Here is a 13410-nt window from a genome sequence, read left to right as displayed (position 1 = left end):
TAAAAGGTATGAAGTACTGATATATGCTACAGTGTGGATGAACCTTGAAAACATGCCAAGTAAAAGAAGCCAGTCACAACAGGCCACATATTATATAATTTTGTGATTTCACTTACATAAAATGCCCAGAATACACAAATCCATAGAGACAGAAAATAGATTAGTGATTTCTGGGGCTGGGAGTGGGGGCAGTGGGAAATAGGAAGTGACTGCTAATAGATACGGCATTTCTTTTTGGGGTAATGATAATATTCTAACATTAATTTTGTCAATGGTTGCACAACCTTGTGAATATACTACAACCATTGAATTGCACATTTTAAGAGAGAGACTTAGAATTTTAGGCTCTGTGAATTATGTCTTAATAAATATATACATGCATACCTTATTTTATTGTGCTTTGCTTTATTGCACTTTGCAGATAATTGCATTTTTTATAAGTTGAAGGTTTGTGGCAATCCTGTGTTGATCAAGCTGTTGGTACCATATTTCCAAGAGCGTGTGCTCACTTTTGAGTGTCTGTGTCGGAATTTTTAAGCAATAAGTTATTTTTAAATTAAGGCACGCACACTGTATTTTTAGACATAATGCTATTATACACTTAATAGACTATAGTATAGCGTAAACATAACTTTTATCACTGAGGAAACCAAAAAATTTGTGTGACTCACTTTATTGCTTTATTAGCTTTATTGCAGTGGCCTCAAACTGAACTTGCAGTGTATGCCTGTACAGCTTGATTTTTTTGTAGCTCCTGGAGTTTTATTCAGACGACTTCTTTGAAGTTTGGGAAAGAACCCTGGATTGGCAGGTGACCTGGGTCCCTTTTCAAAATTGCCACTCACTGTGTGACCTTGGGTAGGTCACTTTTCTCAGGTGTGTTTTATGATTTGTATTATGAGATTCCTCCCTACAGTTTCTTTCAGCTGTGACATTTTATGATTTTTGGGAGGAACTCCTTGCTTAATAAGGGTTCTGTATAAAAGACAGGAGGTCTGTTCCTTCCTGGTGTCTGCCTCCTGTATTTTTAGGACTTCTGTGCTTGGTCCTTGCCTTATTAAGTGACCTTTGGCAATTCAGTTCTGCCTGGACTTGGGTTTCCTTTTCTGTAAAATGGGTTTGGTCATTAAAGGTTCTTAGTGGCTCTCTCATTCAAGGATTCTGATAGAACTGGGTATACTCCTGGAAGCTAAGATTTTAGAAATCAGCAGCTGTCCTGATGGCAAATATTGTTTTTATATTTTTCTACTGATGCTTGTCTAATGAAACTTTTGAAAATTGCCAGCTGGAGTCTGAGGAAAATACTAAGGAGCTCTTTGCCAGGAAACTTCTGAAAGGGGTGGGGGCGTGCCTGCTGGATGTTTACAAATAGTCCCTTGATCTGTGCCCCTCTAGACTTTATTTTCCCTCTGAGCATGGACTAAAAATCCCTATTTCAGTGCTATTCTTTAACACCCATTTAGGACCTAGAGGCCTGTACTGGGTCTGACCTGTGTTCTGAAGTTAGGATGAGTTCTTAAGGCTGAATGAGCAGACACTTAGACCTCATCATCAGTCATTTAGCACACAAACACCCCAGAGAACCTAGACTTGGTACAGCTGTGAGCTATGGCCACCTCACCGAGCCATAATAAAAATTCTGCTATTGGTCTGAGGCTTGACATATCTCACATAAAAGGTTTGTCATGCAGTAGCCAAGAGGGCATGCCGAGGGAACAGGTGCCATCTGTCCACAGCAGCCTCAGAACTTGGGAAAAGGGAAGAGGGATCAGATTGGCTCAGCAGAGGGCCACCTCAAGGTCCATTTTCTGACAGTAGAAGGCATGCTCAGTCCTCCCCATGCGACCACAGCCCTTTACACACCGCCCTTTACAGTCTTTTTCACTCTGCAGAGTTGGCTCTGGGCTTACAGGCCCATCTAGGGCTCTCCAAATAGTACCAGTTTGCAGATGTTAGGGGTGTTTGGAGATGTTAGGAGATGTTATCCATCTTCTACTTCCGTTAGAGGAAACAAGATACAATAAAGAGTTCCAGCTTTGAAATCAAGCTGACTAGCTCTATCACTCAGTAGCTTTGTGACCTTGGACACATTTCTAAGGTTCTCTGTGCCCCAATTTCCCCTAAATAAATGGTAGCTACTATTTTCAATTTTTAACGTGTGCCTACAGTGTGCTTAGTTTTGGGCTAGGGGCTAGTGTGCCCTTTGTGCTTTCAGCAGGAATATTGAGAAAAGTGCAGGGAGGCCGACAGAATAATTGTTGCAGGTCAGGGGCAGTTGGAGATAGGAAAAGAAAAGACTATGCCTTATCTTCCTTCTTCATTGGCTCAGAAAATAGGGGGAAGTCCTCAGTGAGCAGGAGTGATTGCTTTTCTGGCAAATTGAACTGGATAACGTAGAATAAGAAACCAAATGAAATAACTAGGCTCAATCTGCATACCCACCTTAAGTATTTGAAGTATTGGAAGCACTCGTTGTGTGGAGTCTTGTTTGAACAAGGATACCTTTGACTTTTGGTAAGAATATAAAGGGGATATTGAAGTTGAGAAACCCTAGGAAACCAAGATTAAAAGTCCTTAACAAACAGGGGAGACAAAGAATACCCCAGGCTCTGGTAGTGGCTCTGGAGGAGGCAGGTGTGTTCCAGGAAGAAAGACAACTCACTGTGCTGCAGAAATAGCTCCTCTTGGAACCCAAAAGGTAGGAGAGTGAGGGCTTAAGTATGCCTAGACTTGTAGCCTGCCTGGAGGCTAGGGGATGGCCATGAGAGGACCCTCGGTTTTCTTTCAGAGAGCCTAGAATAAACATATGAAGGACATGGCCACCACCCTGACCTAGTAACCCCCCTCCCTTGGGTGGAAATAGGATGTGTTAATTTGTCTTTGATCCCATCTCATCCCCATGTCCTGCTGCTCAGCCTTTCTGTGAGCAGCTATGATGGTAACTCTTTTTGTCAAACTATGGGCATCAGTATCATATGGTTTCTTTTTCTGGTGTCTTGACCCTCCCTTAACTTGGTGGCTCGACCCGGGTCCTTTTGGATTTCCACCAGCCTCACGTCCTTACTGTGTCCAAGGATCATGCCAGTCCTACCTCCTCCTCCACTGTCTAAGGGCAACTTGCTGTGCACAGAGGGTCATTAGCCCTGGCATAACTCCCTTTTTTCCCTCTTTCTCTGACTCCCACATCCAGGGCTCCTCTGAGCCCACAGCACAACCTAGACAGAGGATGCAGGAGCAGCCGTCTCCTTATAGTGCCCCTTTCAAGTCTTTTGTGCTGTGGCACAGAGCCCAGATCTGGTATACCAGGAACAATGTTAGTTCCAGAAGTGCCTCTCTCCTGATTAGCTAAGTGTTTAGGATGTGGCTTTTGCTTTTTATCTTTTGGTGTCATTTCTTGTTTAACATTTAAATTTTGCTCTGGACAATGGGCATTCTTTGAACCCCAGTTGGTGGTTGGGGCCCTCATGCTTCACTGAATTGCTACCAGGTGTTTTCTGGAAATAGCTCTGCCCCTCAGTTTCTGGTAGGTGTAATGTCTCATCAATATCAATTTCTTGATGCTATCCTGTTCTAGAGTCTCTGGATTTCACAGTAGCCTAGAAATGTTCACCGTAGATTGAGACTTCTGGACCTTTCCCTGATCTGTGCCAAGAATGGCCTGGTAGTCCAGGAGACCTAGTTCCTACAGTGACTTCAGTCCTACAGCCAGAACTAAGGCTTCTGGTGACATTGCTTTATATCCTTTATACCAGTCATCTCCATTTACCTACTGTGGAACTTTAGAATTGCTTACCCTGTAGGACAGAAGCCACTACATCTGGGCATATGGGCTCATCCTAGCCCAAAGATGGCTAGGGTATATTGAGAAGGCACTAGTTCTCTCCTCTTCACTGCATCTTAAGGAAGTGTGATTTAATAAGCTTCCTGTATTGCTGTAAGGCCTCTCATTTCAAAACAAAGCCTTGGCTAGCAGAGAGATAGACATAGAGCTTACTATAATAGGGTATGGGAATTGTGTATCTAAGAAGAGAAACTAATTCCTTCTCAGTGGGAGAGTGGGAGAGTGTGCAGTGGAGTCTGCAAGGCTAAGTGTGCAGTAGGCACCCTAACTCACCATGCCCTCCCCTCTTTGGCAGTGACCCGCCATAATCACCTCAAGGACTTCATGCTGGTGGTGTCTATCGTTATTGGTGTGGGCGGCTGCTGGTTTGCCTATATCCAGAACCGTTACTCCAAGGAGCACATGAAGAAGATGATGAAGGACTTGGAGGGGTTACACCGAGCTGAGCAGAGTCTGCATGACCTTCAGGAAAGGTAAGGCCCTGCCATTACCTTTGGCTCCTGGGAACCTCCTATTTCCACCTGAGTGTGAGCCACTTGGCCCCTGAGACCTTGTTAACATGGCAGCCCAGGCTGCATCATCCTTCCAAAACTGCACTGCAAGTTTAGGTTGCTGATATTCCAAGTGCTCTGGGCAGTTATTCCTCCTGGGGAGAAACTTGTTTCTATCTTTTTTGCCTCTTAGCTTCAGAGGGAGAAATGTGTAGCTGCCAGAGGTCTTGAGCTTCCCATTGCTTGTTAGGGGGTCATTCTTCCTTCATCCGTCTCTGGACTGCTTCTCTTAGCATATAAATAGATACAATGAACTGTTCTTTACTGTTCCCCAAAGAAACCTCACAAACCTTCCTTCTTACTGGCCTTAGTTCTTTCTTATAAGGAATCTAAATCTCATAAACGCTGACTTGCTGTATGACTTTGGATAAATCTCTTTCCCTCCCAGGACTTATTTCCTCATTGGTAATATGAAGGGATTGACCTAGGAGAATGCTAAACTCTCCTAGAACACTTCCAACTCATATGGTGTGGGATTCTGTTAAAATAAAATATGACTTCAAAACTATGGCAGAAGATTTAGCTGTGAAAAGAGAGTGCCCGTTAAGTCAGTCGGTCAGTCAGCCTGTGTATTTCCTAACATATAGTAACCAGTTCTGTGATGGCAGTTGTAAGAAATTCACTGTTCCTGAGGAAACAAAACTTACACACCCACAAGAAGCAGCAGTGAGAGCACACTTAATGCAGACTTAGTTCCAGACTCAGCTTATAGGATAAGAATGCTAATGACTAGAAAGACAAAGAGGTGAATGAGTGGATGTGGGACTCTGAGGAGGTAGCCTTGAAAGATGGGTAGGGAGGTCCTGGGTGTTAAGGTTGAGTGTATAGGGTGGGGCCAGATCCCTGGGACCTTAAGATGCATGTGGGGAAGTTAGTAGGATGCAGAAGGCAATAGAGAGTCAAATCAGGTTTTTTTGGTGGTTTTATTTTCGAGAAGAGGAGAGGCCTATTCAGGACTGTCTTTTAGAAAATGATTCTGGAAGCCTAGGGACTCTAGTTGGGAAGTCTTTGCAGGAATTCATGTAAAAGGAAATGAAGTCTTGTCTTTTCATTTATTTCTATTTATTATTATTATTTTTTTGACTCTGGGTCTTGGTCTGTTGCCCAGGCTGAAGTTGAATTGCATGAACATGGCTCACTGCAGCCTCCACCCCTGGGCTCAAGAGATCCTCCTGCTTCAGCCTCCTGTGTAGCTGGGTGCATGCCACCATGCCAGGCTAATTGTTTTGATTTTTTGTAGAGACAGGGGTCTTGCTGTGTTGCCCAGGCTTTTCCTGAACTCTGGACTCAAGAGGTCTACCTCAGCCTCCCAAAGTGCTGGGATTACAGGCCTGAGCCACTGTGCCCAGCCATTGTGTTATTTTTAAATGGTAAACACTATTTTCTTTGGAGGGGTGGGGAAAAGACTTCTTGTGAGCCAGGTATTGTTAAATAATTAAATGCATTATTGCTTTTAATCACTATAGCCCTTTGAAGTAGGTACTATTAGAGTTGAGGAAATGAAGGCTCAGAGAGGGTAAGTGCTTTGCTCAGGGTCATATATCAGTAAGTAGTAAACTAGGAATTTTGACACTCCAGGGTGCTGCTTTTACTGAGGTAGCAGACTTACTGGGTTTATTTCCATGGGCTGGGCTTCTAGGGAGCGAGAGGGGTCTGATCTCTAAGCTGAATCCTGGCTACTCCGCTGGGCCCCTTGTTCTTGGGCCCTTTGCCAGTTAGGGGCTAACTGCTGCTGTCTGAGCAGTCCCCATACCTCATTTGTTTGAAAAACGTGTACTGTTTCCATTCCAAAGGCAAAAGAATCTAGGCAGGAGACATTCCAAGTTTGGGGATAAAACTAAGCTCCCAGCACTCCCTGCTCCCTAAGACCTCCAGAGCTAAGTGACCACTGCGGCACTTAGAAAGAGACAAAGACACCCCTCCCCTTTCCCCCCTAGAGATAGGCTTGCACACATGCACACATACATCCTCCTCTGAGTGTCCAGAGCCCACTGCCACCTTGTTCCTCCTTGTATTAACAGACCTGCAATGCCAGCTTTTACAGAGCTTTATTACAGAGTTCCTGATAATTTGTGTGAATAAATATAATTCTACATGTACATTCCAGTTAGGATTTCATTGAGTTTCAAGATAATTATTTGAGGCAGGCAGGAATTTTGATTCCCAAAGCAGGCAAAACTTGCTCATCGTCACACAACTGCTTAGAGGCAGGACTAATTGCAATGCTAATGGTTGTTGCCTTGGAGTGGGGCAGTGCTTAATTGTATATTTATTTGCTCATTTCTGCACCCAACAATAATTATTGATCTCCATCTCTAACAGACCTTATTGGCACTATGAAAGGGGGTCAGTCTTGATTCTACTATAAAGGAGCTCACTATTATAAAGGACAGACTTATCGTAGTATTGGCTTTTCTCAAGAGGCTGCTTTCATAGAGGACAGTATCCTTAATGGTGTAACTTTATACAGTTGGGTCATGGAAGAGTACAATAAAGAAGGACATTCAGCAAGGGAAGGAGATGGCAGGAAATGGCGCCTCTGGTTTGTCTTTACCTATGCATGTATTGCCATCTGGTGTTCATTTTCAGGAGGTTCAACTCCCTTTCTCTTCAGGGACCAAGTAGGCAGATTACAATTCGCGGGAGCTTGCAGCCTAACATTTCTTCCTCTTACCTCCTTGCTTGTTCCACGATACCTTTTGAGGTCTCCGCCACTGATAGCTCTGGACTTAGAGTTTTGTTTTTAACAGATTGAGTTCTGTTTGTTTCATCTGTTTCATCTACTTAATTATCTCAGTGATCAGTGTTCTCTCAGGGTCCTTCTTGTTCTGTAGTCTATCCTTTCTTTTCCATACCTCAAGTCTAAACTATATATCTTATCTCTTCTTCACCATCCTTTCCCCTTCCTAATCTGGTCCCCTGGTAATCTGGTGGTTTTTACTTAGAAAGGAAGACCAGACAGTAAAGTCCGTTCTTTCTTCCAAAGGGATTAGCAAATTCTTAGTCTTTGTTCTGGGTGTAGCCCAAGTCTTCCTTTCTTTCCCTCACTCCTGTCAGGCAGAGCTGATTATCATATATATATATATATATATATATTATATATGTATATAAAATAAATTCTATAGTGAAAAGATATATATATATTTTATCATATATATGATAATTTTATTATGGAATTTGTCACACTGTATACAGTTACCTGTTTACTTGTCTTTGTTGGAGTAAATCATGAGCTCCTTAGTGGCAGGGACAGCTTTCTGATTTATTGCCATACGTTTAGGGCTTAGCACAGGGCTTGGCACTTAGTAGGCACTTGAAAGAACTTGGTGAATGAATAGATGAATGAATGAGTGTATTAATATAGATAGCCGTGTGGAGGAAAGAAGTGAGGAAGGGAGAAGGCTTGTTTAGCTGGATGGAAGGTTTTGTCAGTGAACTGAGGGAATGTGTGTGACGGTGCAAGGGTAGACTTACATTATAACTCATGCCCTTGAGATCTTATCCACTAAGGAAGATACTTGGGAAAGGGACTCAGGGCCTGGGGGCAGCAGGGGACTCTCCTGAGCCCTGCCCAGCCCCTCTGGCATAAATTTAGTTTGTTTTTTGCTTCTGGGAACAGAAGCTCAGGAATCCAAGAGGTCTAGCTCAATAGTTCCTTCCTCATCTTCCTTAATCCACCCCTCTGCTACCACCCCAGTCATTTCTCAGCCATTAGGTTTTTCCTGGATCTTTTTGTCTAGCTTGCAGGGTATTCTACATTTATTGAACTTTCTAGATACCACTACATAAGGGGATTAATTGTGGCATTTGAAGTTACACAGATTGGAATTCTAGCCTCAGTTCTTCCTGCAAGTTGCTTTCCCTCTCTAAGGCTCCATATCTGCCTGTCCCAGGCTGATAATGGTACCAATATATCATTATCTGCTGGGAGGACAAATGGGAAATACTTTGTAAACTGGTACTTGTTATGATTTTTGTATGAGACAGTTTAGAGGAGGGATTCAGATGCCTGAGAACCTGGCTCCACAGCCTTGATTACTGGCAGCAAAATGATGGTCAAGGTGTGAATTAGGTAATAACTGTGGTTTCTATTGGCCCTGAGTTAGCTCAGAGCCAGACAGTCAGCAGAGCAGGGAGAATATATGCTGAGAGTTGGAGCCGTCATTTTCCTCTTTGGTGCCATGACTCATGGCATGTTGGGTGGCATCCCCTTGCCTGGCCTTCTCCAGCTCCCTGCATTGCCCCCCAGGCTGCACAAGGCCCAGGAGGAGCACCGCACAGTGGAGGTGGAGAAGGTCCATCTGGAGAAGAAGCTGCGCGATGAGATCAACCTTGCTAAGCAGGAAGCCCAGCGGCTGAAGGAGCTGCGGGAGGGTACTGAGAATGAGCGGAGCCGCCAAAAATATGCTGAGGAGGAGTTGGAGCAGGTAGGAGAGTCCACAAATTCCTGGACACCTTGACGGGTGGGCAAAGGGCAGGGGCCCAGGGTCTGGCTGGAAGTTTCATGTGTGAGGAATTTGAAATGTGATCCAAAGACTATGCTCTAGAGTCACTGGACTCTTACCAATAAGAGTTCAAGTTGTAAAAAATAGTCACTGTGGGCACAGTGGCTCATGCCTGTAATTCAGCACTTTGGGAGGCCGAGGCAGGTGGATCACTTGAGGTCAGGAGTTCGAGATCAGCCTGGCCAACATGGTGAAAGCCCATCTCTATTAAAAATACAAAAAAATTAGCTGGGTGTGGCGGCAGGCACCTGTAATCCCAGCTACTTAGGAGGCTGAGGCAGGAGAATTGTTTGAACCCCGGAGGCGGAGGTTGCAGTGAGTCGAGATCGTGCCATTGCACTCCAGCCTGGGCAACAAGAGTAAATCTCTGTCTCAAAAAAAAAAAAAAAAAAACCAAAAAAAAGAAAATTATAAAAATAGTCACTATGATTTTCAAAGAACAGTGGATAATCGGTGATAACAGTTATTTTGTTTCTTTTTTTGAGGGATTTACATAAAGTGTACAAGTCATAAGTATACAGCTGGCAAGCTTTTGCATATGCATGTACCTGTGTTACCACCACCCAGATCAAAATACAGAACCTTCTCAGCACCCCAGAAAACTCACTTTTGCTCCCCCAGTTAATATTTCATCCAAAAGTTAACTACTGTCACAACTTGTAAACCAGTTAGTTTTTGTTTGTTTGTTTTTTTTTTTTTGAGACGGAGTCTCGCTCTGTGGCCCAGGCTGGAGTGCAGTGGCCGGATCTCAGCTCACTGCAAGCTCCGCCTCCCGGGTTCACGCCATTCTCCTGTCTCAGCCTCCCGTAGCTGGGACTACAGGCGCCCGCCACTTCGCCCGGCTAGTTTTTTTCGTATTTTTTAGTAGAGACGGGGTTTCACTGTGTTAGCCAGGATGGTCTCAATCTCCTGACCTCGTGATCCACCCGTCTCGGCCTCCCAAAGTGCTGGGATTACAGGCTTGAGCCACGACACCCGGCCCCAACCAGTTAGTTTTGTCTAATTTTGAACTTCATATAAATGGCATTATACAGTATATACTCTTTTGTGTTTTGTTTCTTTCACTCAACATTATGTCTATGAGAGTCATCAAAGTTGCATGTAGTGATAGTTGGTTTATTTCCATTGCTGAATTACTCATCTATTGTATGAGTATACTATAATTTATCCACTCTTCCGTTGATAAATATTTGGGTTGTCTGTAGCTTTGTTGACTTTTATGAATAATATTGCTATGAATCTTCTTGCATATGTCTCTTGGTGGGCATAAGCACTCATTTCTGTTGGACATATAATAGAGTATTCATGTATTTAGCTTTTTTAGAAACTGTCAAACAGTTTCCCAAAATGATTGTACCAATCTATACTGCCACAGCAATGTAAGAGAATTCTAGTTGATCCATAACCTCAGTATTTTTAGGCATTTTAATTTTAAACATTCTGGTAAATGTATAGTAGTATCTTGTGATTTTAATTTTCATTTCCCTAATATTATTAAATACCTTTTAATAAATTTATTGGCCATTTGATTTGGGAATCTCTTCTCATTTTAAAAATTGGATTGTCTTTTTCTTATTGATTTGTAAGCATTATTTATATATTTTGGATATTAGTGTTTTGTCAGTATAAATACACACATGTACAGAAAATATTTTCTCTCAGCCTTGACTTGTTTTTTTGCTCTCTTAATATTGTCTTTTGATAAACAGAAGTCCTTGATTTTAAGGGCTTCTAATTTAATCAGTTTTTTAAATGACTGATGCGGCCAGGTGTTGTGGCTCATGCCTGTAATCACAGCACTTTGGGAGGCTGAGGCGGGCAGATTACTTGAGATCAGAAGTTCGAGACCAGCCTGGCCAACATGGCAAAAGCCCATCCATACTAAAAATACAAAAATTAGCTGGGTGTGGTGGCACACACCTGTAGTCCCAGCTCCTTGGGAGGCTGAGGCAGGAGGATTGCTTGAGCCTGGGAGGTGAAGGTTGCAGTGAGCCAAGATAGTGCCACTGCACTCCAGCCTGGGCAGCAGAGCGAGACTCCATCTCAAAAAAAAAAAAAAAAAAAAATCGATACTTTTTGCTTTTTGTTTCTTGTTTAAGAAATCCTTCCCTATCCCCAAGATATTTCCCTAAATTTTCTTCTGAATCTTTATTGTTTGTCTTTTCACATTTAGGGATATTATTTCAAATTAACTTTTGTATGTGATATGAAGTAGGCTGTCAAGGATCTTTTTTTTTCCCTCAAGTAAGGTGATCATTCAAGAATCTCTATTTTATATTTTTATTATCATTCAGGTCAAAAGTTTTCTAATTTTTATTGTGGCTCCTTTTTTGGCACATGGTTATCTAGTATATTGCTTGATTTTCAAACACTTGAGGACTTTTTTACTTATCTTTCTTTTACTGGTTTCTAGTTTAATTTCACTATGGTCAGAGAACATATGCTGTGTGGGTGTAGTCCTTTGAAACTTGTTGAGACTTGATTTGTATGAAAAAAAACTAAGCAATTCAGTTAAAAGTCAGAGATTGTCAGATTGGATTGATGCCAAAACTCAATTATATGCTGTTTATAAGAGACACACTTTAAGTATAAGAACACAAAAAAAGCTTAAAGGAAAAGGATGAGAAAAGATATGTTACAAAATAAAGCAGCAAAATGAAGCAGGGGTAGCTATATATTGATATAAATATAATATTTATATTAATATAAAATAGGATTTAGGTCATGAAGTATTGACCTAAAGCAATTGCTAAGTGAAATAAAGCAAAGGTAGCTGTATGTTAATATAAATGTAATATTTACATTAATATAAAGTAAACTTTAGGTCAAGAAGTATTACTAGACCCCAAAAATAGATATTTCATAATGATAAGTAGATGAATTCAATTTAATATATAATAGCCCTTAATTTGGATACATCTAATGATATAGTCTAAAATAATATAAAGCAAATATTGACTGAACTAAAATGATACTAGACAAATTTTATAATCAAAGTTAGAGATTTTAATATACTTCTCTCAATAATAAGTCACCAATAGCATCCATAAGGATATAAAAAATTTAAAAACATGGTTAATAAGTTTGAATTCCTTGACACATATGGAACACTCTGCCTAACTCTAGAAAATACATTTTTTAGCACTTATGTATCTCTTAAAATATTACTTCTGCTCCATTCTCTCCTCTCCTTCTGAGAATGTAATATTTATGTTAGATCTTTTAACTCTATTCCACATGTCTCTTATGCTCAGTTCTGTTCTTTTTTCTCTCTGTGTTTTGATTTGGTTATTTTCTATTGATCTATCTTTTAAGTTCTTTAATTCTGCATTCTACTGTAAGCATTCTGCTGTTTAACCCATCCAGTGGGTTCCTACTCTCAGACAATGTATTTTTCAATTCTAGAATATCCACTTTACTCTTTTATAGGTTCCAGTTCCCTGTCCAGAATTTCTATCTTTTATCTACTATATCCATCTTTTCCTGTATTTCCCTTAACATAGCAATCGTAATTATTTTAAAGTCCTTGTCTGGTAATTCTTACATCTGGATCATTTATGGGACTGCTTATTTTTCCTCTTGATTATTAGTCTTTTTTTTTTTGCCATTTATGTCTAGTAATTTATTTTTATGACATGCTGGACAGTGTGTATTTAAAAACATAGAGGCTCCAGATGATTTTCTCTTCCATCAGGTAGTTTTCCCCCTTTCTTTCATGGAGTATATTAAGGAACTGATCACCTCAAGCCAATCAGAGATCGAGCTGCATTTGAACTAGGTTGTAGTTTTAGTAAAACTTGGTGTAGCTTTCATTTGTCCCAGTTTCTCAGATATGTCCCTCCCTGACTTTTAAATGGAAAGCTGTTAGTTTCTTTCTCTTCAACCCTGAAAGACTATGAGAGATGCAGTTCTGCCACATCATAGGCTGTTTTCTTGGTGCCCCAGTGGAGATCTTCTACGTGGGTCCAGTGCAATTTTCAGCTCTCACCTAAAATCATCAGTGTCTCCCAGGAAGAAAATGACTGACAATTGACAACTCATCTTAGAAAGGCTTTTTCTCTCTGACTTTTAGTTTATCTAGTCTAGTGGTTCTCACACTTTTTGTTCTTAGGACTCTTTACTCTTTTTTTTTTTTTTTTTTAAGATGGAGTCTCGCTTTTGTCACCCAGGCTGGAGTGCAATGGCACAATCTCGGCTCACTACAACCTCCACCTCCCAGGTTCAAGCAATTCTCCTCCTGCCTCAGGCTTCTGAGTAGCTGGGATTATAGGTGCCTGCCACTACACGTGGCTAATTTTGTATTTTTAGTAGAGAAGGGATTTCACCATATTGGTCAGGCTGGTCTCAAACTCCTGACCTCAGGCGATCCACCCGCCTTGGCGTCCCAAAGTGCTGGGATTACAGGCATGAGCCACAACACCCAGCCAGGACCCTTTACTCTTAAAAACTATTTAAGACCTCAAAGAACATTTTGATAGGTGATAATACTGTTGATATTTAACCTATTAGAAAT

General features: G+C 41.4%; 1 protein-coding gene across 10 annotated transcripts in view; it reads left to right on the top strand.

The window, feature by feature from the left end:
- The window catches only part of STIM1 (stromal interaction molecule 1), a 218868-nt gene that overhangs the window by 191209 nt on the left and 14249 nt on the right, over positions 1-13410 (top strand). For all 10 annotated transcript variants that reach the window (XM_005578991.4, XM_005578993.4, XM_005578989.4 and 7 more), the window contains exons 6-7: positions 4137-4314; positions 8642-8819. In XM_005578991.4, the coding sequence (XP_005579048.2) occupies positions 4137-4314; positions 8642-8819 (356 nt within the window). The remainder of the gene's footprint in view (positions 1-4136; positions 4315-8641; positions 8820-13410) is intronic.

The sequence above is a fragment of the Macaca fascicularis genome, chromosome 14 (assembly GCF_037993035.2).
Source record: "Macaca fascicularis isolate 582-1 chromosome 14, T2T-MFA8v1.1".
NCBI lineage: Eukaryota > Metazoa > Chordata > Mammalia > Primates > Cercopithecidae > Macaca > Macaca fascicularis.
The sequence above is the reverse complement of the archived record's forward strand: the minus strand, read 5'-3'. Positions and strand labels throughout refer to the sequence as shown.